The sequence below is a fragment of the Erpetoichthys calabaricus genome, chromosome 3 (genome assembly GCF_900747795.2).
Source record: "Erpetoichthys calabaricus chromosome 3, fErpCal1.3, whole genome shotgun sequence".
Classification (NCBI taxonomy): Eukaryota; Metazoa; Chordata; class Cladistia; order Polypteriformes; family Polypteridae; genus Erpetoichthys; species Erpetoichthys calabaricus.
The window spans coordinates 267,239,726-267,267,358 of NC_041396.2; the positions used below are offsets into that span (position 1 = coordinate 267,239,726).

At 40.0% G+C, this 27,633-nt stretch overlaps 1 protein-coding gene across 1 annotated transcript; it reads left to right on the top strand.

Annotated features, from left to right (window-relative positions):
* Nucleotides 1-7,562: 7,562 nt before the first annotated feature.
* LOC114649544 (uncharacterized) lies at nt 7,563-9,849 on the top strand. The gene is made up of 4 exons (XM_028799037.2): nt 7,563-7,907; nt 8,335-8,490; nt 8,604-8,696; nt 9,492-9,849. Exons 1-4 carry the CDS (start codon nt 7,563-7,565, stop codon nt 9,777-9,779), a joined length of 882 nt encoding a protein of 293 aa, XP_028654870.2. The 3' UTR covers nt 9,780-9,849.
* Nucleotides 9,850-27,633: the final 17,784 nt, after the last annotated feature.

Below are 27,633 nucleotides of genomic sequence, written 5' to 3' on the forward strand. Positions count from 1 at the left end.
TTTTATGTCATGTTTTTTGTCATGCTTTAAATCAGGCTTATTTTAAAACCTACATATATATGTTTGGCATCATTCTTTTCAGAATTTATTGAACTTTAATGTGATGTTGTTAGATTTTCAGATTTTTATTCCGTCTTTAAATTATAAATTAAAAAATATCAAGAACTCATGTCCCGCGAGTCGAGAGTTTGTGCCAAAAGATTTAACCACACCCAGGGCTGGAAATAAAAGACAAAGAGTAGGACAGCTGCTGTACAGGCTTTTAAATGTTTGAAGCGGCGCACGAGATGCAGATCACGTGGCACGCCAGCAGCAGCAGCAAGCCAGCAGCTGATCGAGCAAAGAGGAGGTAAAAAAAAAACTATTTTTGTTTCCCATTGTTGTTAAAGAGGGGGTTTCAGAGGAGCGACCGTGTCCCCTTGGGGTGCGTTCAGCCCCCCTCTTTACAATGCGAGTAGCAGAGACGCAAAGTGGCTGGCGCATACTGCAGGCCAAGGGGGTTGGCGAGCGAAGCGAGCAGAGGGGAATCCCCTACTAATAATAATAAATAATAATAATAATTCTACCTTTACCACTAATTCTACTACTACTGCTACTATAACTACTACTACTATTACCACTACTACTACTATTACTACTAATACTAATACTATTACCAGTACATCTACTGTGGACCTCACAAACAGAAGATAAGTGTGGCTGTTTGATGTCTCATTTTTCATACCATAACAGAATGGAAAAGAAAATTAAAGGGGTTAGATTGCTGCTGAACCCACTGCAGCTGTTAACCCTTCCTAAAGTGCCACCCTGTCATGTAGTACACTATTGGCTGTCAGAAGAAGGGGAGCCCATGACTGTGCTGGAAGATTGATGCTCAATCAGTAAATGTGACATGTGTTGAGATTTTCAGTCTTGTAATTTCACACTGTGCTGCTACGAGATCAGCGACTGCTGATAATGTGACATCAGCTTAATTTTTTAAGTAGAGGCCAATTCCTGCTGTACATTTAATATATCATTTACTCCAGCTTTGGTTGTGTTAGATATTCCAAGCAGTGTGCGTATTTGCCTTTAATAAGAGACTTGACAAAATGCATTGAGCTGATCTGTATCAGTGCTCCATTCTCTAGTCCTTCCATGTTTTTCCAAATGTTATATTCATGTACTTACTTTATGATAAACACACAGGTGAGAAATTAACATCTCCACTGTTGATCCCCTTGTTATTTATGCCATGTTGTTAAATAGCACCTAAATAATCAAAATGGAAGCTCCAAAGTTCCAGGTTTGAATCTCAGAGTATTATACATGTATCTGATGTGGAGTCCATACCTTCTCCCTGTGCTTGTGTGGGTTTCCTCCAGGCACTCCAGTGTTTCTTCAAATCTCCAATGCCCACACATTTAGTTTAGTCATGGCGCTAAACTGGTAAGAGACTGCTGGGGTGAAGCACTTGATCCCCAAGACACTAAATTGGATAAGAAGATTTGTAAACTGGATGAATGCACTTCATGGTTGAGAATGTTGTAACAACCTTAGTGTAGACCAGGGGTGGGCAGATTCAGTCCTGGAGGGCCGCAGTGGCTGCAGGTTTTTGCTCCAACCCAATTGCTTAATAAGAAGCCCTTATTGCTCAAGTAACACTTCAGCTTCACTTTAGTTGTTTCGCTCGTTAAGACTTTGAACCCTTATTGCTTATTTTAGTCTTAAACAGCTGTATTCTTAGTTTTTAATTGCTCCTAATTAGCAATACCATGCAAATGACAAAAGAGACCAGCATTTCTCCATTTAGCTTGTTACCATTTACGCCTGTGTGTATTTATTGTGCACTATTTGGTTTAATTAAATACTTGGAAGGAAAGTGAAGAGAAAAAAAGTGAAGCACTGAGAATTACTCATCTGTTTTAGACTTCAGATCATTTGGATGATATCCTTAGGAAGGAAAATAAATCTAGGATATTAGAATGACCTGACACGGCAGAGTTAAAGCACTAGCAAGCCATGCAATTATATAATTGACAAGGATTGTTTTTTAATTAAGCAACTGGGTTGGAACAAAAACCTGCAACCACTGCAGCCCTCCAGGACTGAATTTGCCCACCCCTGGTGTAAACCTAAGAAAAACATGTTCCCCAAGTGGCTGAGGACTGTAAGGATGTGAAAGCAGTACTTGAGAGCATGGAAAAGACAGAGTAAATATATAGGACTTCAGGAAGCCGGGGTACATGGCAGCCAGCAAACCACTGGTTTGGACCCTGGCCTTGATTGGGCTTGTGCACTGTAAAAAGCAATTCAAGGGACCTCTAACCACCACTTAATCAAATGCATTCTATTAGGTTAAAAATTCAACTTCAATGATTTTATTAAACATTTTAATTTGAAAACATTATTTAATGTGTTGACGTGAAAGAATTATATTAGTACATATTTTAGCTTAGACTTGTAAGTAATCTGAACTCAAATTCCTTTTTTCATTTATTGAAAAACAAAATTCAAGTTCATCTAACCTAATCTAACGTTATGGCTACTTAATTTCTCTGTTTCATGAGTGGGCACGAAACTCCTCCCACTTAACATGCTGTGAGAAGATCGTAACGCCATACTGCAAGTGAAACAAACAACTAGGGTGAGTGATAGAGCAGCTATTTTAATTGCTGTCAAAGGTGAATAGAACTTAATTTCTCCTTCAATAATCCTGCATTTTTATTTGCGCAATGCTGATAGGACTAGTAAAGTTACTTTACGTCTGTAGAGGTTAAGCTACGGATTCAGGCAGGCTAACGTGATGGCTGTCTAACATTAGGCAGATGAACAGGTAAAAGCTAAGTAATAGAGGAGCAATTTCAAGATAATAATTATTTACATTGCTCTAACATATAATTTACTTATTTTGCATACCCGGTTGAATAGCTCGAGTGAAATTTAGTGCCGTCCATCTTACCATATTTTCTCAACATTACTTTTTTTTTGTTCAAGCCGCTAATGATTTCTCACGTGCGTTTCAATGTTGGTTAAGGATTTTAGACGCCATACTGCCTTACTGCATGTAAGCCTATTGCCATTTTGAGAAGATACTTCATTAATTGTAATAATCTTTCTTTGACTTTACTTATTTTCCAGTTGTTAAGTTTAGAGTTTACTCCGAAGCTGTACAGCCATTTTTCTTAAAATTGCTGTTTGTTATTTTCATTTTTGTGCCTTTTTTGCAATTATTCAAAGTAGCCATTTTAATCAGGATGTATGTTAAACTCACCACCATCATCATATGTGTGTGCTTTGCCTCAACTGGATTGTAAAGTGTTCCTTTGCTTATAAAATCTGCAGGGGGGATGGAATCAGTGCAATATTATAAATTTTGCCCAAGTTTGTCTTGGTCGTAAAGGTTGAATTGCATAGAACTCTTTCTGTTTGACCATAGCATCCCTAAGTATTTAGCAAAAATATTGCAGCATCAATACTTAAAGTTACTTGTTGGTTTGTCAATTACTGATTTTTCTCCTGTTTTTTTTTCTACTTAAAATAGGTGATGCAAAGGTATTTCTCAGTTCATTAGTACTCAGAAGCTGGCTAATGCAGTGGGACTGCAAAATGTGTAAATTTGCCACCTCCTCCAAAACAGTGTTGTTAAAACATTACAGGTTATACCATAATCACAGTGGTCAACCTCTGCCTTGTCTTCACTTTGGTTGTTTTTGTTCCTTTAAAAGTTGGGGTAGTCTCAGGTCACATTTATCAAGAAATCATTCAAATCAGGAAATGGTTAAATGTGAGGAAAATGTCTCTTTTACTTGCCCGTGCTGCAATAACCATGCAATCTTCACAGAGAGAGAGTTTTTTGAACACCTTGGTCAACATCTGAAAAAACATGAGACTGTTACCTGTGTTTTCAAAAACTGCAATTTCAAAACTAACATTTATGGGACATTTTCCTCTCACAGAAGTCGTAAGCACACTCCTCACTCACTGCACAACTTCAAAGACAACCTGCTAACACAGAATGTACGTTCTCCTAATACAGAGGATTACAGTGACTCTGTTAATCAAGATGGTGAACATTCTGATACTGGTGATTTTCAAGTTGATAACGTGAAAGAATTGCCAAACCTGATTGAAAGAAATTTGGCTTTGTTGTTGCTAAAACTAGAGAGCACTTTTAACGTATCCACCAGATGTATTGATGAGGTTGTTGAAGAATTAAATTTTATTTCTCAGTCAGCATCAGGTCCTATCATTAAAGACATTTTACAGTCTTGTCTGAACCGGCACAATTGTAAGATTGATGAGTCTATTTTGTCAGACATAGTGACAGAGATTTGTGAGACCAACCCCTTTACCAGTGCTCTGAAGAGCAGTGGTCCTCTGTCTTCTGCCTTCAAGAGAAGGGCATATTTTAAGGAACACTTTACTGTGGTGGAACCAATAGAATATGTACTTAGTAGAGAAGAAGGAAATAGCGTCCAGTATGTTCCGATTCTGAAGACATTATTTCATCTTCTGAGTAGGAAAGAGATCCATGATTTAATCTTGTGTAAGGGAAACATTCAAAGTACTCATGAAACAATGTACAGGGCATTTTCTGATGGCATGTATTATAAAAAAAATGAGTTGTTTTCTGGTGATAATCCTACCATTGCTCTTATTCTCTATGTTGATGACTTTGAGATATGCAATCCTCTAGGCACATCAAGGAAAAAAACACAAAATCACAGCTGTGTACTGGGTGCTAGCAGATATCCCCGCACTGCTCAGATCTTCATTGACCTCTATTTTCTTGGCAGTTCTTTGCAAGGCTGAGGATATTAAACGATTTGGTTACAGTACTGTGCTGGAGCCACTGCTCAAAGATCTTGTGAGCCTGGAAGAAGAGGGCCTCTATGTCCCAGCATTAGGCAAAACAATAAAGGGCACTGTATTCAGTGTTGTCGCAGATAATCTTGGGGCACACTCTATCGGGGGATTCATTGAAAGCTTCTCTAGTTCTTATGTTTGTAGATTTTGTCTGGGTCAACAGTCACAGTTTCAAGTAGGAGAAGTCAGGACAGGAGCCTTTGAATCAAGAACCAAAGAACGGCATAAAATGAATGTTGAGACTGTGCGAATGAATACGTCTTTGACTCATGTCTGTGGTGTCAAAAGACAGTGTGCACTGACAGAGAAATTGAAATATTTTAATGTTATATTTGGCTACCCACCTGATGTGTTACATGATCTGTTTGAAGGTATAATCCCTCTAGAGCTGGCTCTGTGTCTACAAGTATTTATCAAGAGGAAATACTTTACTCTTGATGAGCTCAACAAACGCATCAAAGGGTTTCCTTACAAATGGACAGACAAGACAGATGCACCACAGCAGGTCCCTCTGAATTTTGCAGGACGAAAAAGTGTTGGAGGAAATGCCCATGAAAACTGGTCTTTGCTGCGGCTCCTGCCACTTATGGTTGGATCAAAAATCCCTGAGGGTGAACCAGCATGGGAAATTCTTCTAGTGCTGAAAGACATCACTGAGCTTGTTGTAAGTCGGGTTCACACAGAAGAGACCATTTGCTATCTTGATAGTAAGATTTCTGAACACAGGCACAGGTTTCTGCACGTTTTCCCACATGAAAAACTCATCCCAAAACATCACTATCTGGAGCATTATCCACAACTAATCAGGGCCTATGGTCCAATAGTATTACTGTGGACTATGCGTTTTGAAGCAAAACACCGCTTTTTTAAGCGTGTTGTCAGGCATACTCACAGCTTCAGAAATGTTTTGCTTTCATTGTCAATGAAGCATCAGTTGATGGTTGCTTATAACCAGTATCAACCCAGTGTTGTGAACCCTGTCTTACAGGCAACAAAACTGTCCACTGTGGATGTTACTGTGCTAAGAGAGGATATTCATCAAGCGCTAGAAACTAAATTCCCTGGTGAGGCACGTGTCCAAATAGCAAACACTGTGTGTTACAGTGGCACAAAGTATGCTATTGGAATGATCTTGGCTAGTGGTTCAACAAGTGGATTGACAGATTTTGTAGAGATGATACAAATCATTGGCGTAAAGGGCATTCTTGTTTTCATTGTGAAATGCTTAAATGCTTGGTCTGTTGAGCATCTCAGAAGCTATGTGCTTGAAAAAACACAAATGGTGAAAGTGCTAGAGCTAGGAGACTTGTCAGACATGTTCCCATTAATACCTTATATGCTTGGTGGAAAAAGCATTGTGACTCTCAAACACTATATTTATGTTCCATAGATGTTATTGGGGCCTTCAGTGACATTAATGTTACTTTTCAAAAGAAGACATTTAAGGGCAACTCACTCTAAACACACTACACTAGTACACTAATACACTAGTGAGGATATGTAAATCTAGGGAATTCATTTATTTAAATTGTTGTTTGTCTTTAGCATTGACATATGTCAGTGTTGAGAAGTAAGATATTGGCATGTCAACATATCATCCTGCAATGAACTGTGTCTCAATACCACGGTTGTTTGCCAACCCAAATACAGTGTTATTTACAGGTAACAGTTAATAGTCTTGCAAGTTTTAGAGCTGAATCATTCTGAGGCTACCATGTCCAGATGATCAGTTATCCCTGAATCAATGGCGCTTTGGCCTTCATATTCTAATAGCCTATATATCATTTAAAAAGCAAAATGAGTTTGTAAAGTGACCTTCTGGCACTGTTTTAGGCATGAACAATGCTTGAATAAACACTACATTAACTCTTAATATAATAGTAAAATCTGTGTAACTATGCATAGAGCATGCCCAAAGAGTAATAAGTGCTGTGAGCTGCCTGTATCATTACACCCATACTTTTCATTAAGAATAATTATTACTGAAAGAACAAATATTTTGTGCATTACAGATGTCACATCCTGCCCATCTCCGAGTGATTCTTTCAGACCACGATGTCCAGAAACTGGCATTACCCTCTGGAATCCCTAAGACAGTTAATGAACTTCACTCAGCTGTCCAAGCTGCATTTGGAATTTCTGAGGATTTTTGCTTGCATTACATGGATGTTGATTTTTGTAATAATTATTTCACACTACTTTCAACATCTGACATCAAGGATAAGGACACTATAAAGGTTGTGTATATGTTGGAGACCCCTACAGTGACATTGGCCTTATCAAGTGTGGACAGCCCCTTCTCAGTCTTGAATGATAGCTTTTCTCCACCTTCTGATGATGCCTGCTCATCTGTCTCTTCCACTGATACATTGCCAGTTTCTCCAAGAATAATACAAAAAAGCCCAGCGCAACGATCAAAGGGTTGGCCCTCTGAATTTCCAATCCCCCGTTTCTCTGTCAATACAGAGCTTCTGCTTCAGTTAGGCAATGAAAAGTTCCATAAGGATGGGACCCTTTTCAGCACCAAAGACCTCATCACAATACTACCAGATATTCTTGGAAGAGTGGCTGAAGGTATTTATGAATACACTGCATATCCATCAAGTGCACAAATAAGTCAGGTAGCAGAGGCTCTCATTAACAAACATCCCTGTCTCAAAGAGCCAGGTTCCTTAAACAGATGCTATGGATGGATACAACGACTGAAATACAAGATGAACAATTTCAGATCCAAGCTTAGAGGTTTTAGCTGCCCTGAAATTGAAGTGAACTCACTCAAGAGGAAAGCAGCACATGAGCAAGCTCCTGCCAAAAATGTTAAAAAACCAAAAAAGGCTGAAGTAAATTATCTACCACCTTATCCTCAAGGTGAAACAAGTGGAAGTTTGGAGAAGGAAAGAGTGGACCTCTTACATGAAGTGATGAAGAGGGATAATTGCGTTGTGGTTGCAGAGAAAATGGCCAAGACCTTCTCTCTTCGCAGGCAGGAAATAATTTATCAGGCCCCTGCAATTAAAGACATCATTGACCGATGGCCTGCTTTATTTGATGCAACACAGGTGAGATTGTACACTCTTATTTAAAACTTATTTAAAAGTCAAAATTTTGCTTGGCATACTTTAGACAGTTAATTGCAAAGTGTTTCCAGTCCTGCTGAGTGTAGTAGTTCTCCACATAGAAGCAGAACACCAGTCCTAGCTGTGGCAATGACATTTGAGTTACACAGCAACTGATACTGAAGGTTTTGCATGGATGCCTCCCTAGTTTAAGGTCAAATTATCTGTTAACCTCCCAAGAGTGAGTGCACCTGGTACTAAAGAGCAGTCAAAACATTCAAGTTAAAGCCCAGCATAGTACATTACTGGTAAACAGTCATTGGAATATCACTAGGCTGCGTTTTGTTGTTGCTCTTGAACTATCAAGATGTTGTTTAGCTAATTGCCTGCTAACTTTAATTTTCTGACAACTTGTTTGTGTAAAATACAGATAAATGAAGAATTCAAAAGAATAACCACTGTAAGTCTTGAATCTACATTTATGGCCAAATTTGATGCTTGCACCTCCAAATTAATGGATGTTGTCTCATCGAGGGGAGGAACTTCAGGATTGAGGATAAGGCACATTAAGAATCAGCTTCTAGAGGTATGAGAACTAATCAGACTCGTCTTTGAAATTAAGCTTGCTGACTTGTCACCCTTTTGGATTAGTCATATTAGAATTTATTTTTATTCTTTTTTCTCTTTTTACTCAATTAGAACAATACAATTGAAGTACGGAGAGAGGTGGCCATTCGTTGCCTGGTTGTCTACCTTGGAGAAAAGGAACAGGACCTCTTCAAGGAGTTTAATGTAAGTAATTTATCACCGTGGAATCTACACTTTAATATTCCAGGCAAAAACCTGCTATAGATGGCTGTAATTGTTGCTGAAAACCTGTTTCACTTATAAAGTGGTTATTTTTTACATTTTTGTTGTTTTGATACCTTTCACTGTGATACGCCTAAAGTAAGACATGACATTTTAAAAAAGGAAATTTTTCTCTGTAGACCTCAACCAAAGAATGGAAAGTCAAAAGTAAGTTCTACTGTGGCACAATTTGACATCACAAATAGTTGAAACATTCTCACTTTCCTAAAGAATGACACATTATAATGCTAGAGGATAACACAATATATGCAAGAAGGCTTCTTTAAATAATAGAAATAACCACAACAGCATGTTGCTAAATCCTGGCAATGGATTTGACCATTGTCCCATTTGTAAATGAGAAAAAAAATGATGAGTGTATTGACTTAATGCTTAGTCCAAACATATTCAGGTTTCTGATTAGGCTGCCAAACACTATCTTTTCTTTTTGGTGGATTAATACCTGACGATCTTTGCCACTATGAAGATTCTAGTAAGCTTTCGTGCTCTTGTAATACTTCATATTGGCACTTTTGACCCCAACAAACAAAAAAAGTGAGTTAAATTTGTCTCCATAGCTACTGTGTGATGGCAATGCTACTCACTGCTCAAGTTGAGCCAGTTCATGTAAGTAGATGTGTATGGTTGTGTGTTGGAATGGTTAAAATAACGTCAGCAGTAATAACACAATTCTGTTTTACTAAACCTCTTAATATACTTTTGCATTTGTTCTGCTAGAATATTGAAGAGTTTGAAGCAAACCTTGACAGGCAAGTATTGAACATTGCCATCATCAAAGACAAGAATCCAAACACTGGAACCATCCTGATCGAGGGAGCCAAAATCCTGGATGGCATTGATGTCCCAAGGTGCTGTGCTTTGCTCATGGGTTTAATATACGCTCTGAATCTGAGCTATCCCAAGGATCTAAAATGTACATACGAAGTATTTCAGAAACTGTTCCTTGAACTTGATGGACTCAAAACCAGTGGGAAAGTAATGAATCTCAAGTACAGCATTTTCTAAGAACACTTTTCTTTCAAACCACTGCCATTTTTTTTAAACCCATGTTATTATTTAATCCATAAACAGCTGTTTCAATTGTAAACATTCTCAGGTTTTGTTTTAAATTTTTGTTGATTATGTGCTGTTGAAAACATGTTCATTATGGTTTTGTAATATTGTGTTCAAAGAATGTTGCTCTTTTGTCCAAGAATGTTCTTAGATCAGAGTAGGTGCTGTTGTGTGTTCGTACCTCATGATCTTTGTAAGCACTTGCTATTTTCATAGTGAGGTTGCTACTGTATATTTTTCAAAATGTTTTTGCATCCTGCAATAGAAGTCAGGTTTGACAAATTTGACAGTTGAATATTACACTGAGGCCTATATTTTTGCTGCTGTAGTATGGCTATTTGTTGAAATATATAAAAATGCAACATAATATTTCCAATAAAGTAAATTTTGCAACATTTTCATTCTTTAAGTGGCTGTAGTTTTAATAATTTAATAAATAATTAAACTTGATAAAGCTGAAAATTATAGGCTGAAAAAACTAATTACACCAACTTCACTTTTTACACCATCACAACTTTAAAATATATTATTAATTAAGTACGTAGAACTTAAAACATTCTTTAAAAATATAACATAAATTAGTTGGGACAACTTAATTTTTCTGTGCAGTGAATTTAAAAAGTTCTGTGTATCCTATAATTTTTTAAGCTGATGGTACTTAAAAGCAATTTAAGATCTGAAGGAAAAACCTTTTCCAGTTACTCAATGTTATGGGTTGGTTCTACGTAATTTTAACCAGAAGTTATAGTAACTTAAAAAGCTTGATGCAGAGCGTTGCGTTAATTTTTTTTGTTGGCCCAACACAGTAGTTTTTAGAGTGTGGAACCTGGAAAACGTGTATCAGACAGATTGTCTCTGACCCCAGGTGACCGATGTGAGGCTGGGTGGCGGTGTATATGTGCAGGCATGGTGACAAAGTAGCATTGGTATGCATGGAACCACATAAGACCTGAGAAAAATAAGAAAAACGGAATGGAGGCGTTCATTTAAAGTTGTCAACTGCTTAGTCAGAAGTAAAACCAGTACTGCTTGAAATTCCTGACCTTGCAAGGTTGAGCTGAAGCACAGTCTGCGTTAATTAAATGATAAAATCAATTAACAGAAAAAAACTGAATACTGATTAAAATCTTAGAATGAAAACCAGCGACTGCGCTAGATGTCCTGGGCCAGAGATCAAGTTCTGCTGGCATTAGGCAACTGAGTCACAAATGTCTTCATATTTGAAACGAGTAAGAACATGACTGCAAAAGCACTGAGCTCTGCTATCTTGTGCAACTTCATCTTCTTACAAGCCATTTTTGCATTTTATCGCTTAAACTCCGAAGCGCTGCTGCTGGCAGTTTTAGCCCACGCGATCGCAATCTGACCAGCGAAACGGTCGCTGCAGCTTTGGGAGCGGAAGTCTGGGGGATTGCAGTAACCTGCACCCGTGAGGCCAGCGATCGCTGTTTTGTCTAGACGTGCAATTCAAAGACAGCACAAATATTCAAGCAGAAAATTAAAAAGTGTGACTTTGTTACAAACAAAGCAGTCGCAATCTTATTTCACCCCAAGGGCTTGATCACAGAAATGCTTGGGTCACTTAGACTGGGTGGCCATTTCTGCAGACTCGACGTTCTCTGCCTGGAATACAGCAACTTGTGCATGTGAAAGGCAATGGAGAACATCTACCATTAAGCCTCGCTTCGATTGATAACTCGCTTTAGCCTGTAATTCCATGTAGCGATTGGCAGTTTAAATGGCTGAAAATATGTCCTGTGTGTTTTGTCCAAAAGAAACAAATATTCGTCGTGAAATCATTAACTGCTATGACGCACGGCTCGTTCTTTATTTCAGATTCTGAAGACATTGACTTGGTGACTCCTCTGCTAGTTGTCATTTCAGTGCCATCCTTCTCGATTAATTGATTTAGCGCTGCTTTATTACACTTAAGGAACAAAAACCAAATAACGAAGTTATTTATTTTATTTTATTTATTTATTTTATCTGTGATGAACCAAAGATAGAAAAAATGCATTCAACAGATCCGATTTGAATATTGACATGAATTGTGACTTCACATATCTTTGAGAATTACAAATTGCGATGCCATCAAGAAATGACTTAATACACTGAAATTCGTAAAATACTGTAGCGTCCTGGCCAGGTTGATCGAGGGAAGGTGGAGAACGGCGCGGAGGACTGACATCGGGGGTATGATTGACGGTAAAGGGAGAAAAAGGGGCGGCACCCTGAACAGAGGAGTTGGGGGACGGAGGCAGAGATTTTTTTTTCTGGCTGGTTAGAGGGAGAGGGCAGGGGAACGCGAAGGTGGTGATACGTGTGAAATCAGTGTTTAATTTTTTGTGTTCACTAACAGCGTCTCTCAGGACCATAGCAATGAGAGATTCAAAGACAACTGTAAATAGTTCGAGTTCAAAGTCGTTCGTTGTTGCTTTTACAATCGTGTGTTTGTTTTTGACTGTTCTACTAAAGTGTTCTGCGATTCCTTCTTCGTCCTTCCGTGTTTCTTCTTTTTTGAACCTGACACGTTGAGGTCGCAACAATACATTCACTTAACTGTATATTTTCACAGCAAAACATGTAATACAATTAATAATTTAAATTGTTTTTAAACAGATCCGTCAAGCAGCGTTAACGTTTCCAGTGTACTGTCTATTGGAATGTGTTTTGTAATGCATGCAGTAATGAAATGCATTGTGTTTGTCATTCTAACAGATGGTGCATCACAAACATTTGTACTAAAAAAAACGCATTTTATCTGGGAAGTCAGATTTGGGAGCTGATTGCCTCGAAAGCTTGCATATTGTAATCTTTTTTAGTTAGCCAGTAAAAGGTGTCATTTTGCTTGACTTTTCTCTACATTCATAATGGCTAACACGGTACAACACCCTAGTACTACAGTAATATATTCAGAAATTCGATATGGATGCAGAAAACCTTTCTTGTGCTTCCATCAGAATAAATAGAAGTTGTTAACAACACATTACACCTTATTTTGCATATCCAAACACCGTAGCAACAAGTCCACAGATTGAAGTTGGGCAGTACTGTGTGTACGACTGATTTAATGAGACCTAAATAGACAGAAGTGCTAATAAATAGTATATTATACTACAGCTTTCATTAAAGTTTGTGGTGTACGCCACCATTTTGGATTGATACCATGATCTAACGTCAGACAAACACGGACTTGGCAGACCAGCACCAAGTTTCAACTTAGGGGAGCATTTCAGTTGAAAATTCTGACTAGGTACTTGGAAATTCCAACTTTCCACTTTAAATGGAATGCAGCATACAAATGTCTGTGATTTAATGACAAAATGTCCATTTTGTATGGGATTCATGAAAGCAGTGTTAATGTTTGTGATGCTCCATCTGTTGGAATGACAAATACAATGCATATGTCCCTGTTATGTTCTATTTGGTATAGGATGCATAAAAGCAGTTTTAATGTTTGTGATGCGCCATCTCTTGGATTGACAAATGCAATGCATTTTATTACTAAAAAAAGTAGTTTAACTGGGTTCCTTCAAGTCCAAGAAATTATTTGATTGAAATTAATAACTGAGTTGAAGTAGCATGAAATGCCACAGTTTTAATTTCGTTTAACATATGTTTAGTTTTTTTAATTAAATGCAAAGCAAGTTTTTTACTATGAAGAAACCTTATATTTTATCTTAATTTCAACCTAAACATTCTAGGTATATCCAAACTGAAAATTTTAACTGGATTTACCCAAATGTACAAAAGCGTATTCCTGCCCCTCTAAAAATAAAGAAATAATTGTGTTATTTCACAAACGTATTGCATTATTATGCAAAAGATATTGTCCAGTGTGATCAGTATCATCACATGTATCCACAGGCCTTGAGACAGCTAGTGAGGGATAGAATAAGAATATACATACACCCAATTAAGTGACAAGAAGCAAAACAAATCATAGGTGCACATTTAGTCCTGTAAGTGCTGAGGGGTAAATTTAATCCGCACAGTTTAGGGTGACAGTGAAGCCAGTGATCATCGCAGTAGCATTGAGGTGAAGAAAGCACACACCATGCAGTCAAGTGATACTAACTGAACTAAAGTTAATGACATACATTTAATTTTAATCAGATTAAAGTTTTAATAAGTTTGGCATTGATGTAATATAGGCAGAGTGGTAGTGCAGGGCCAGCATTCCTGACTTAAGCTACCAGGGTCTGCTTGCAGATGTAAAGTAAGAAGCATCCATGGTGGATGACATGCCTGTCCTTTACAGGGCACAATCATACAGCCAAGTAGAAATGAGTGTGCCTTGTGCAAGTCACCACTGGAAACCTAGAAATAGAGTATCTGTTTAGTTGTAACTGAGTTACATACTATCGATAATTTAAAACAGTATGATCTGGTGGTGCAGCGGCTAGCGTTTATGCCTTGAACGTTCAAGAGCTCAGGATGGGGATTAAAAACTTCACAGCACACAAAGGACTAAACGTTTTTTGTTAATTGAGAAGTATTACTGAGATATTACCAGTATTCAAAGATGTTGCCTGCTGCTATCCGTATCATTGGGCATGCACGTGGAAAAAGAGGTTAAGCATGCAAGAAGCATGTAATTAAGTGACATGCACAAGGAGAATATTCAAAACCCGTGGAATCCCTAGTGCCGTGAGTCAGGAACACTGAAAGGTGGTCATCAGAGTCTTTACCCCCTGATCTATTGTGACAAGCCCCTGAATTTTTTTTTAGGAATGTACAAGAATGGCATTGTTAGCTTGCTGATCTTTTTATCTATCCTGTTTGATTCAACCATTGATCACAGTGCGAAAGGCAATGTCAGAAGCTCCTCGGGTATATTTATTGGACCTAAAATCATGCAGCTTCAAGGGGGAAACCCATGCCATGCAACCCCCTTAACCTTTCACCCACACCTCCCAGGCCCTATAATTTTGTTTTATCTGGATAATAGCGTGTACAACTGTGTGTAAAAATCTCAGACCTTGATCTCTGCAAATCCTAATGATGCTCCTGCTCTGCTCTACCACTGTAGTTATGTTACAATATCTATACCGATAATAACAATAATAATAATACATTTTATTTATATAGCACCTTTTCCATGCTCAAGGCCCTTAAGCTTACTACACTTTAACCTGATTAAAATTAAATATATACCGTACCAATGACTTTTGTTCACTTCTTGTCACTTGATTGCATGTATGCACATCCTTACACCTCATTAGCTGTCATGAGCACACACATGCATGGTGATACCGACTACACTAGGAAATATCTTATGTGTAATAACACAATACTTTTGCAAAATAACACAAAAACGATTGTAAAGTAGTGCAATACTTTTGCGAAATAATGCAATTAATTTATTTTTGAGTGGTGGAAAAAAGCTTCTATACAAATGTTTCAATTCATGTGGTAACAATGTACAGCGTAATATCTTGAAAAGCGTAAACATTGTTTGACTCAAGAAACAGCGATAATGATAATACATTGTTTTCAAATCAACGTAGTGTTATTTAAGCAGGTCCCATCTGGTGCTGACAAAACACTTTATGCTTATATTTTGTGGCTTGCCAATAAGGCACTCTTAAAAACAAAGGTGCCAAAGTAGTTCTTCGGAGTGATGCCATAGGAGAATCTTTTATAGTTCCCACAAGAATCATCAACATGAAGGCTCCAGATAGAACATTTATCCATCCATCCAGTATCCAACCTGCTATGTCCTAACTACAGGGTCATAGGGGTCTGCTGGAGCCAATCCCAGCCAACACAGGGCGCAAGGCAGGAAACAAACCTCGGGCAGGGCACACATCCACACACCAAGCACACACTAAGGACAATTTAGGATCACCAATGCACCTAACCTGCATGTTTTTGGACGGTGGGAGGAAACCAGAGCACTCGTAGGAAACCCGTGCAGACACGGGGAGAACATGCAAACAAACTCCCCACAGGGAGGACCCAGCAAGCGAACCCGGGTCTCCTAACTGTGAGGCAGCAGTGCTACCCACTGCACCACCATGCCGCCTCTAGAACCTTTATTTAAATGTATAATTGGTTCCAAGAATAGCCATGAATAGATGATAACATATTTGTGAAGGATCAATGGGTCCTGATTTTAAAAGGTATGGCTGCTGCTGCCTTCAATCGTACAGGTCAAGTTCAGGTTTCCTTGATCTGTTGTATCCTGCTATCCTGCCTACTATACTTTAAAGATTTCTGTTTTGTCCAAATATTAGAAACCTTTTCAAAGCCCAAAGAAATGGTTTCATATGCAAAGAACTCTTTGCACAAATTAAATGATTCCTTACCAAGCAAAAGTTCTATAAGGAACTGCACAACTCAGTAAACTGTCATCAAAGATCCAGAATTTTTAGGAGTGCAGGGTCACTTGTACTAAAAAGTAAAATACAAAGGTCACTCACTTCTGGCATTAAGCACAAATAAAATATTGCATTAAAGGTAAGGTGCCATGCCCATCTTCTTCCTTCCTCATGTTATAAAATGGTGGGGAATCACAACATCTCTAGATACCCATCCCTGATGAAACTTTCATGACATTTGCAGTTAAATGATGAAGAGGAACAATAACTTGGATATTTTGTTTGTTCAAAGTACATCAATTAAGTTAAACCAACAAGATCATGTTTTATGTTGAATAAACCTCACAATATTAGGTAATATCATTGAAAGCACCCCATGTTGCTCTTAGGCGCTTCATCTCCATAACCTCCAGGTTTCTTATCTGTTGCTCTTTCACAGCCCACGTTTCTGCACTCTACATTACAGCAGGTCTAACCATAGTCTTTTAGCGGAGTGTTTTTACCTTAAGCAGGATCTGTTTGCCCAAGACCTCTCCTGTGATGTTTCCACACGTGTTCCCTGCTTCTTAATTTCTCTCGTTAGTTGTCCATCTTCTTCAGTCCAACTTCCAAGATATATAATAGAGTTCACTTCACTTAAATCTTTCACCGGCTACTTTGGCTTATCATGGCTATTACTATCAAAACCTCTGTTTTGTCCTTACGCCTGCACATTCCCATAGCACTTGATTCCCTTGAGCACTCATTCCTTTCTAATTCCTCCCCTAAGTCGTATGCAATGTCATCTGCAAATGCAGTGTGATCTTCGCTCCATACTTACCTTCTGCAGATGTAATCCATAATAATGATGAATAAGGCAGGCCTCAGTCCTCACCCTTGGTCTAAACAACAACAACAACAACATTTATTTATATAGCACATTTTCATACAAAAAATGTAGCTCAAAGTGCTTTACATAAGGAAGAAAAGAAAAATAAAAGACAAAGTAAGAATTAAAATAAGACAACATTAATTAACTTAGAATCAGAGTAAGGTCCAATGGCCAGGGAGGACAGAAAAAACAAAAAAAACTCCAGGCGGCTGGAGAAAAAACAAAATCTGCAGGGGTTCTAGACTATGAGACCACCCAGTCCCCTCTGGGCATTCTACCTCACATAAATGAAATAGTCCTCTTTGTAGTTAGGGTTTTCACAGAAGGACTTGATGATGATGGTCATGCAGACTTCTGGCTTTTAATCCATCAATGTTGGAACATCATGATGCTTTGATTAGGTGGTGGTGGCTCAGGCCACCACCACAAAGAAACCGGAAAAAGAACAGCAGAGAAAGTAGGGGTTAGTACCGATTTTAGAGCCACCATGAATAGTTATTATAATGAATTGAATATACAGAGCACCAGGATTAAATTAAAGTGAAGTTATGAGAAAGTCATGTTAAAATAATGTGTTTTAGTAGTTTTATAAAGTGCTCCACCATATCAGCCTGGCGAATTCCTATTGGCAGGCTATTCCAGATTTTAGGTGTATAACAGCAGAAGGCCGCCTCACCACTTCTTTTAAGTTTTGCTCTCGGAATTCTAAGGAGACACTCATTTGAGGATCTAAGGTTACGATTTGGAATATAGGGTGTCAGACATTCCGATATATAAGATGGAGCGAGATTATTTAAGGCTTTATAAACCATAAACAGAATTTTAAAGTCAATTCTGAATGACATAGGTAACCAGGGTAGTGACATCAAAACTGGAGAAATTTGCTCGGATTTTCTTTTCCTAGTTAGGATTCTAGCAGCTGCATTCTGCACTAGTTGCAAACAATCTATGTCTTTTTTGGGTATTCATGAGAGGAGTGCGTTACAGTAATCTAGTCGACTGAAAACAAAAGCGTGAACTAATTTCTCAGCATCTTTCAATGATATAAGAGGTCTAACTTTTGCTATGTTTCTTAAGTGAAAAAATGATGTCCTAGTGATCTGATGAATATGCGATTTAAAATTCAGGTTTCAGTCAACAATTACCCCTAAGTTTTTTTCCTCCGTCTTGACTTTTAATCCTAATGCATCGAGTTTATTTCTGATAACCTCATTATATCCATTATTGCCAGTCACTAAGATTTCAGTTTTCTCTTTATTTAGCTTGAGAAAATTACTATTCATCCATTGAGAAATACAAGTAAGACATTGTGTTAGTGAATCAAGAGAATCGAGGTCATCAGGTGCTATTGATAAATACAGCTGTGTGTCATCAGCATAGCTGTGGTAGCTCACGTTATGCCCTGAGATAATCTGACCTAACGGAAGCATGTAGATTGAGAAGAGCAGCGGACCCAGGATAGAGCCGTGTGGAACACCATATAGGATATCATGTGTCTTTGAGTTGTAATTACTACAACTAACAAAGAATTTTCTACCTGCCAGGTAGGATTCAAACCAATTTAAGACACTGCCAGAAAGGCCCACCCATTGACTAAGGCGATTTCTAAGAATATTGTGATCAATGATGTCAAATGCAGCACTCAGATCTAGGAGGATAAGAACAGATAAACAGCCTCTGTCTGCATTTACCCGCAAGTCATTTACTACTTTAACGATTAAAAGCATCAGTTGTCCTGAAACAGGTTCCAACATTGTTTTTGGCTCTTTATAAAATATTATTAATGTTGTGGCCAGTTTTTCTGGTGCTGGTATCTGTCCTGTATTATTACTGAGCTCCTTCTGTGCTCCTATTGTCTGCCTATGAACGTCTGTGAAACACTTTGAGAATGGGGAAAGAAACTCCATAAATTTCTATTATTTTTTTTTCTCTTTTTCTTGTAGTGAAACAAGTCATAGTAAAGGTTAGTCTTTCTTTGCGATTAATAGCTTAGAGCTATTAAAGAGATTCTTTGATTCATTTAAATGATGATATTTATGAGGGTTATGGATTGGCAGGCAAGGTTTAATTAATTTATTAGCATATCCATGAAGGCTGATTCAGAATTTACAGAAACTGTCTTGTGCACAAAGACCATTTGATGTAATTTTAACATTAGTCTGGATGAATGCACTCATCTGGAGAGCTCTCCGCGCACCTCCAAATTTTGGTGTCTATGCGGGACTGGCAGCTATGATGTGCATTTGCTGTAAGTGACACAAACTGTCATTGTGAATGTGCAAATTGAGATGTAATCTCAAGCTTGAAAATGTATTATAAATAGACAACTTTCTGTTTTTTTGGCATGAACTATTTGTGTCCACTAAACTATGTGGGTATCCCACACTATTTAGAGAAATTGTTCAAATTCAGCGTATTTTCGGGAATTGTTAAGACAGGAGGAAAAGAGGTACGCCTAAGAGGAGGTTTATGGATGTGGTGAGAGAGGACGTGCAGGTGATTGGGGATGCAGAGGACAGAAAGATATGGAAGAAGATGATCAGCTGTGGTGACTACTAATGGGAGCAGCCAAAAGAAGAAGATGTTAAGTTACTAACACCTTGGTGGTGTGGAGTAGGACTTTAGGGCCTTTCAGGTGTCGACTCGATGTGATTTTGGTGACATTTGGTGAATTAGATAGATTGGCTTGTTTGGCTGAATGACCTGATCTCATCACAATTGCTCTAATGTTCTATCTAACCAACAAATCTCAATGGGAATAATATTTTGAAATTAGCAGATCAAAAGGAAATTACAAGCTATGCTGATGTCAATGGCCAGTTGTGATCAAATTCTGCTTATTTTCTAATATACTATATAAATTAATAAAGGGCGTCACGGTGGCACAGTGGGTAGTTAGGAGACCTGGGTTCACTTCCCGGGTGCTCCCTGCGTAGAGTTTGCATGTTCTCCCCGTGTCTGCGTGGGTTTCCTCCCACAGTCCAAAGACATGCAGGTTAGGTGCATTGGCGATCCTAAATTGTTCCTAGTGTGTGCTTGGTGTGTGTGTGAGTGTGTGTGTGTGTGTGTGTGTGTGTGTGTGCACCCTGCGGTGGGCTGCACCCTGCCAGGGGTTTGTTTCATGCCTTGCGCCCTGTGTTGGCTGGGATTGGCTCCAGCAGACCCCCGTGACCCTGTAGTTAGAATATAGCGGGTTGGATAATGGATGGATGGATGGAAATTAATAAATGTTAAGATCTTTAGACTGTATATATTGATTGATGTCAAAGGTGGCAATTAGGCACAAAGGTTCTAGAAATATTTTATTTGTTCATTTTGAACAGAACATGTTTGCTCAGCCAGATATTGAGTCAACATTTGTTTTGTTTTTTTTTTGAGAAATCATTCTGTGGTGAGCAGATAATCCATCCATCCATTTTCCAACCCGCTGAATCCAAACACAGGGTCACGGGGGTCTGCTGGAGCCAATCCCAGCCAACACAGGGCACAAGGCAGGAACCAATCCCGGGCAGGGTGCCAACCCACCGCAGGACACACACAAACACTCCCACACACCAAGCACACACTAGGGCCAATTTAGAATCGCCAAACTACCTAACCTGCATGTCTTTGGACTGTGGGAGGAAACCGGAGTGCCCGGAGGAAACCCACGCAGACACGGGGAGAACATGCAAACTCCACGCAGGGAGGGCCCGGGAAGCGAACCCAGGTCCCCAGGTCTCCCAACTGCGAGGCAGCAGCGCTACCCACTGCGCCACCGTGCCGTCTGAGCAGATAATGTACATTGTAAAAGAATGAAGGCGTGAAGAAGAATTATTGCAACACCTCAGCACTGTTTAACTGAGTTGGATAAGTTGTTTGTTTTCTAATCCATGGCCTGGCTGGTTAGTGGGTGGTTGTAGGTTTGTGTCTAGCAGGGGATCAGCTCACACTGGGAACTTGTTAATTATGTAATATATAAAATACATATACTGAATAATGTATTATGCATACATTTTATAACCAGTTCACCATGGGCACACAAAGAAACACTTTAGAATCACCACATAATCTCACTGTGCATGTCAGTGTATATGTATTGAATATTTGATGCATTAGGTATTTGTACACCTGTGAGGGTATGGCACTCAAAGCTGAACAACAACCAGAAAAAATAATCAACTGGCAGGAGGCAAACAGTAAAGATAAGTAAAGCACTTTGAGCTACTTATATGTATGAAAATGTTCTGTATAAATAAACTTTGTTGCTAAATAGGATGGACACTGTTAGGCAGAATAAATAGCAGCACTTGGTAGTGACTTCTGGAAATGAGTCCAGCTGCAGACTTGCATAGCACAGCCAGCTCCTTTGATGAACCAATCAAATTGCATACATCCGATGATGTTTAGTGGCTTTAGCATTTCATGTCAGTCATGTTAAGCAACACGGCCAGTCATCTGCATCTTTCTCAACACAACCATTTCAAGGAATTACCTCATGCATCATTCTCATAAAACATACTTACACTATGGTTAAGATCAGGGCTATGAATGAATCATCTTACTCAGGAGTTATGACAACTGTTGAGTGGTAGCCATGTTGTATATTAGGAGTGTCGTGCAGTGCTGCTTGCCACTGTCAAACTCTTCTCAGATTTTTCACTGTGTAAATCATCTGACATAAACATGCAATCCGACTGGCTGTTAAGAAGAACACCTAAATAACAGACCTCTGGACACCTGAAGCTACAGTAGCCCCTTCTCCACTTTGGCATTCTCTTGCTGCTGGTCAGAATAATGTTCACTTCCGTGTACAGTGCTCTTCTTATATCATGACAAGCAGAAGGAGCCGCGCTAAGGCTGGAGTCAGGAGTCCTCTTTCTGGCTGGTTTCTTCTTTTCGGTGGGTGGAATAGGAAGATGGACAATCATAAAACCCTCAAATCCTTCCCTGATGTACATGTGAAAACCTTCTCCATCAGAGATGTAACATACCTGTTGTCACAGACGGTCGGGATCCTTGTCCAGCCAGGGTGCCTCTTCACTGAGTGGACCGGGGGAGCAAGCATGGACAGAACAGTACCTCCCCCGGGATGCTAGATGGCACCCCCACATGGGTGGCAGTGGTGCCTCGGATTCCCACAGGGCTCCATGGGAGACAACCCTGTTGGGATCCAAGGGTGCCACCAGGGGGTGCTGCAGTTGTTCTTGAGCCTGTGTGGGCAGTTCTTCCACCACACCCGGAAGTGCAGCCAGAAATAGGTCATCATACACCTGGGGCACTTCCGCGTGGGCTATAAAAGGAGCCAGCAGCCACCACTCTGGGAGCCAGAGTTGGGAGGAGAGAGACTAAGCTTGTTGGAGAGGAGTGGAGGAGAAAGAAGGAGAAAGTAAAGTATTGTTTAGAGGTGATTTGTTCTTTGGACTGTGTTGTGGGCTCGTGGGGATGGGGAAGAAAAATAAAAAGCATCTTTGTTTTTTATAAGTGTGCCTCCCGTGTCTGTCTGTGTTGGCTTAAGCGCTGCTATAGTGCCATCATTGTCACACTGTGTATTTGACAATGGCTTTATACATCACTCAGCCACAACATTAAAATCACCTGTAGGTTTCCCTTGTGACACCAAAACAACTCTGACCCACTGAGGCATGGACTCCACAAGACTTCTGAAGGTGGACTGTGGTATCTGACAATAAGACATTAGCAGCAGATCTTTTAAGTCCCATAAGTTGTGAGGTTAAGCCTCTTTGGATTGGACTTGTTTTTCCAGAACATCCTACAGATGCTCAATCAGGTTGAGATCTCAGCAATTTGGAGGCCAAGTCAATACCTTGAACTCTTTGTGATGCTCCTCAAGCCATGCCTGAACAATCTCTGCAGTGTGGCAGGGTGCTTGATTGGATTGGGATCTGAGGAATTTGGAGACCAAGTCAACAACTTGAACTCTCTGTCAAGTATCTCAAACCATCCATCCATCCATTTTCCAACCCGCTGAATCCGAACGCAGGGTCACGGGGGTCTGCTGGAGCCAATCCCAGCCAACACAGGGCACAAGGCAGGAACCAATCCCGGGCAGCGTGCCAACCCACCGCAGGACACACACAAACACACCAAGCACACACTAGGGCCAATTTAGAATCGCCAATCCACCTAACCAGCATGTCTTTGGACTGTGGGAGGAAACCGGAGTGCCCGGAGGAAACCCACACAGACACGGGGAGAACATGCAAACTCCACGCAGGGAGGACCCGGGAAGCGAACCCAGGTCCCCAGGTCTCACAACTGCGAGGCAGCAGCGCTACCCACTGCGCCACCGTGCCGCCCTATCTCAAACCATTCCTTGAATAATTTTTGCAGTCGTGCAGGGCACAGTTTCCTGCTGAAAGAGGCCATTGCCATCAGGGAATACCGTTGCCACGAAGGGGTGCATGTAATATACAACAATCTTCAGGTAGACAGTACGTGTCAAAGTAACCTCCACATGCATGCCAGGACCCAAAACTTTTTTCCAGCAGAATATTGCCTGGAACATCACTCTGTTTCCACAGGCTTGCTTCTTCCCATAGTGCATCCTGCTGCCATCACTTCCCCGGGTAAATGATGCACACACATCCTGCCGTCCACATAATCTAAAAGAAAAAGTGATTCCTCAGACCAGGCCACCTTCTTCCATTGCTCCATGGTCCGGTTTTGATGCTCACATACCCATTATAGGCACTTTCGGTGGTGGACATGGGGCAGCATTGGCCACTCTGACCAATCTACAGCTATGTGGTTCCATATGCAGCAAGCGGAGATGCACTGTGTGTTCTGACACATTTCTCTCATGGCCAGCATTACATTTTTTTTATCAGTTTGTGCTACATTATCTCTTCTGTGGGATCAAACCAGATAGGCTAGCCTTCAGTCTCCACACACATCAGTGAGTCATGGTTCACTGGTTGTCCTTCCTTGGACCACTGGTGATAGGTACTAACCACTGCATTCTGGGAACACCCCACACGACCTGCAATTTTGGTGATGCTCTCACCCAGTTGTCATTCCATCACAATCTGGCCCTTCTCAAAGTCATTCTGATCCTTACGCTTGCCCATTTTTCCTGGTTCCACCTTTGAGAACTAACTGTTCGCTTGCTACCTAATCTATCCCACCCCTAGACAGGTGCCATTGTAATGAGATAATCAATGGATGTGTTCACCCGTCAGTGGTTTTAATGTTGTGACAGATCGGTGTAGATGACACATACAACTTTTGTAAGAGCCAAGAATCCTCTGCTCTACACCTACAGCCTCATAATCAGCTCCTGCTGTTTGTTTAATTCAATTCCTGGTGTTAATGAAGTATGTCTTTTATTTAATTGAATGTCTTGTTCTGGGTCACAAGTAATTCTTCCCAGTGTATACTTTATATTCTATGAGGAAATCACTTTTGGACCTCGGTGAATTAGCTCCCATTTTCCTTTAAAAATATTTTGCTAAAACATGTGCTCTACGATTAAGATGGATATGATAGGTTTGTGCTCAATTACCCACTTAGTTCATATCTACCTTCCTATATTTTGCCTCACATTGTTAAGAGGCAGACACTTAAACAAAAAGGTTAAAAGATGTCAATCAAGTGAACTGAAATGAGTAAAACGAAACAAAAACTATAAAAACAGTGGGTAGCGCTGCTGCCTTGCAGTTGGGAGACCTGGGGACCTGGGTTCGCTTCCCGGGTCCTCCCTGCGTGGAGTTTGCATGTTCTCCTCGTGTCTGCGTGGGTTTCCTCCGGGCTCTCCGGTTTCCTCCCACAGTCCAAAGACATGCGGGTTAGGTGGATTGGCGATTCTAAATTGGCCCTAGTGTGTGCTTGGTGTGTTTGTGTGTGTCCTGCGGTGGGTTGGCACCCTGCCCAGGATTGGTTCCCTGCCTTGTGCCCTGTGTTGGCTGGGATTGGCTCCAGCAGACCCCCGTGACCCTGTGTTTGGATTCAGCGGGTTGGAAAATGGATGGATGGATAAATCCGCATACTGTACATTAAAGCAAAGCCCGGAGTACTTTGCAGTGCACTGTCGATAATTTCTGCGTGTGTCGCTAGAAGGCAGCAGAGACCCACGTCATTTCGAATGACTCGGTCCATTATACTAACAGAAAGCTGTTTTCACGCCAAGTCTGCGCCCACTGAAGCTTTACAAGAGCCGAGATTGAGACCCCTACTCTAGACTGGCTTATAAATATTGAGGGTTTGGTTGCGCTAGAAAAGAGAATTTATGGCATCTTTAAATGAAACGTTGATCTGTTTGTAGTTATTTTTCCTGTAATAATGGTTGACTGGAATGTGCTGCCGTTGCTTTAGAAGTCTAGAAACATATCCGCCCTGCCTGCAATAAAAATAAATCAGTAAAAAAGACAACGCCACGGAATGTCAGTTGAAGGAAATCGACAAGGGCTTCGGTCGCTCAGTCGCATTAATCAACCAGGAACGGATTTGACTGAATAGTACATCATCGGGCCGAATTTATTTAATTTAGGACTTAACCAGAGCAATTAAATCCATTGCAATGCGAATATAATAATAATATCAAGAAAAACGGAGGCACGCTCTCTCGTACAGCGCGTTTTCTATGATCTGTCGCAGAGCTGCACAGAGTAAATAAAAGATTAAACTTACAACCATTATTAAAGCGCGACTTCGCTTAGTTTTACTGCTAGCGGGGAGCGTTAAATATCTTTGCAGAAGAGTAGGTGTGGTGTGTGTGTTTCAGGTAAACATTGGCCGTGGGGTCCATAACATTGTAGAAGCCGCCCAAGTCCGTTGTACAGAAATCATTTCGTGCTTGGAATTATAGCCAGCGTTATGGGCACTACTGTGTACTCGGTCTGGAAGCAAAGCCCTACATAGTGCCGGTGCTAGGTTATTCAGAGTCATAGGCCAAGCTTATTAATGGGCCAACCCGACCGTTCGGTAGCTAACCCTTGGGTCACCCCCCTCTCCACCAAACCCCATTCTAATCTGAGCCCAAGTGAATACACAATTCGCCTTAATGGTGGCACCAGCCCTAGCCCTATAGGCTATTTACTTATTACATGCAGTCGTAATGTTTTCAAAACATGATACATGAAATGTTTTGAACCTAAACTATTCACGATCATTTACGACATTTTGTGTTCACTATGAGTTTACAGGCTGTTGCCAAACGCTCTCTTCATAAGTGGCTTTTCCAAATCTTACGCAGCACCACGGCTGGAGTTTACAAAGAAGGAATGCGTGACGTCACTGGGTCCGCATTTTAAAGATTCTTGAGTGCGAGCCGCGGCTGACCCTCCGGCCGGCGAAACACCGGCCTTATTTACAAGTTTTAATTATTATGCGTCCTTAATCTCGGGATATTCCAGGAATAGAAAAAGAAGGTACGTGAAATTCAATGCTCGGATGAGAAATTCTTTCAAGGCACTTTTGTTTGTTTACCGTAGCCCTTAAAAACCCGTTCATTTTTCAGCTAGTATGTCATCTGTGTGGAGTTTGTATGTTCTCCCGTGTTTATGAAGGAAGAATTAATCTCAAAACTCACTATGCATTCTGCAAAGCTAAGTGGTATCTCATCATTTTTGAGGTGTGTGAATCCAGTTGTGAACTAGTGTCCCTGTATAACAGGTTGAAATCTAAATAATCAACGTAGACCTCATCGTTAAAGTTTGTAGTACACCATGCAATGAATATGCAGTGGCGTAGCTCGAGTTCATACCGCTCGGGGGGGGGCGGTGCTTCAATTTGCCGCCATCCAACATATCTGAATATGTTAACCTATTTAAATTGAAAATTAAAATGACGTAGAGAAGAATTAAGATAAATTTTGCATAGATTTATTCATATATATAAACAGCAATAATTTTTCGCATATAATTATTTATAAGCATCAACTAGACAAGTATATAGTATAGACGCACTGATAAGCCGCGTTCTAATTATTTAATATAAATACGCTGCAAAAACCAGAACCAGCGTAGTGTACAAGTGATAGGTGGGGATGTGTCCTGCGCATAGCAAGAACGCATTCGGATTGATAACGAAACGAAATTATAAATTGTTAATTAGTTGTTTATCTTCCTAGAAATTATTATCGGTGTAATGTTTATGTTTATTTTTGTTATTGCCTCATTAATTTCAACTGCTGTGTCTGATGTCGTCACAGAAAGACAGTCTGAAAATTATTACTGAAGCATTTGTGGATAACAATTAGAGAATTTTACTTTTTTCATTCATGAGTGATATTTTCTCGAACCCTGCTGCTTACACACGAATTGTACTGAGACTTTTGGTCAATAAGGTCGCCTCCAAAAATGTGCTGTCCAGGGCAGACCGCCCCCACTGTCAGCCCCTAGCGATGCCACTGTGCATATGTCTCTGTTACATGCCATTTGGCATGGGATTCATAAAAGCTGTGTTAATGTTTCTGATGCCTAATCTTTTGGAATAACAAATGCAATATATTTTACTACTAAAAATGCACCTTTTTGGCACAACAAATCGATGGACACACACACATACTTATTAATATTACTTTTATTAAGGTGACTGGGCTCTGACACCAAACAGGCTTACCAGGAAAAACATTTATTTATGCATATATATTGTCATGCATGTGCATCAGAGG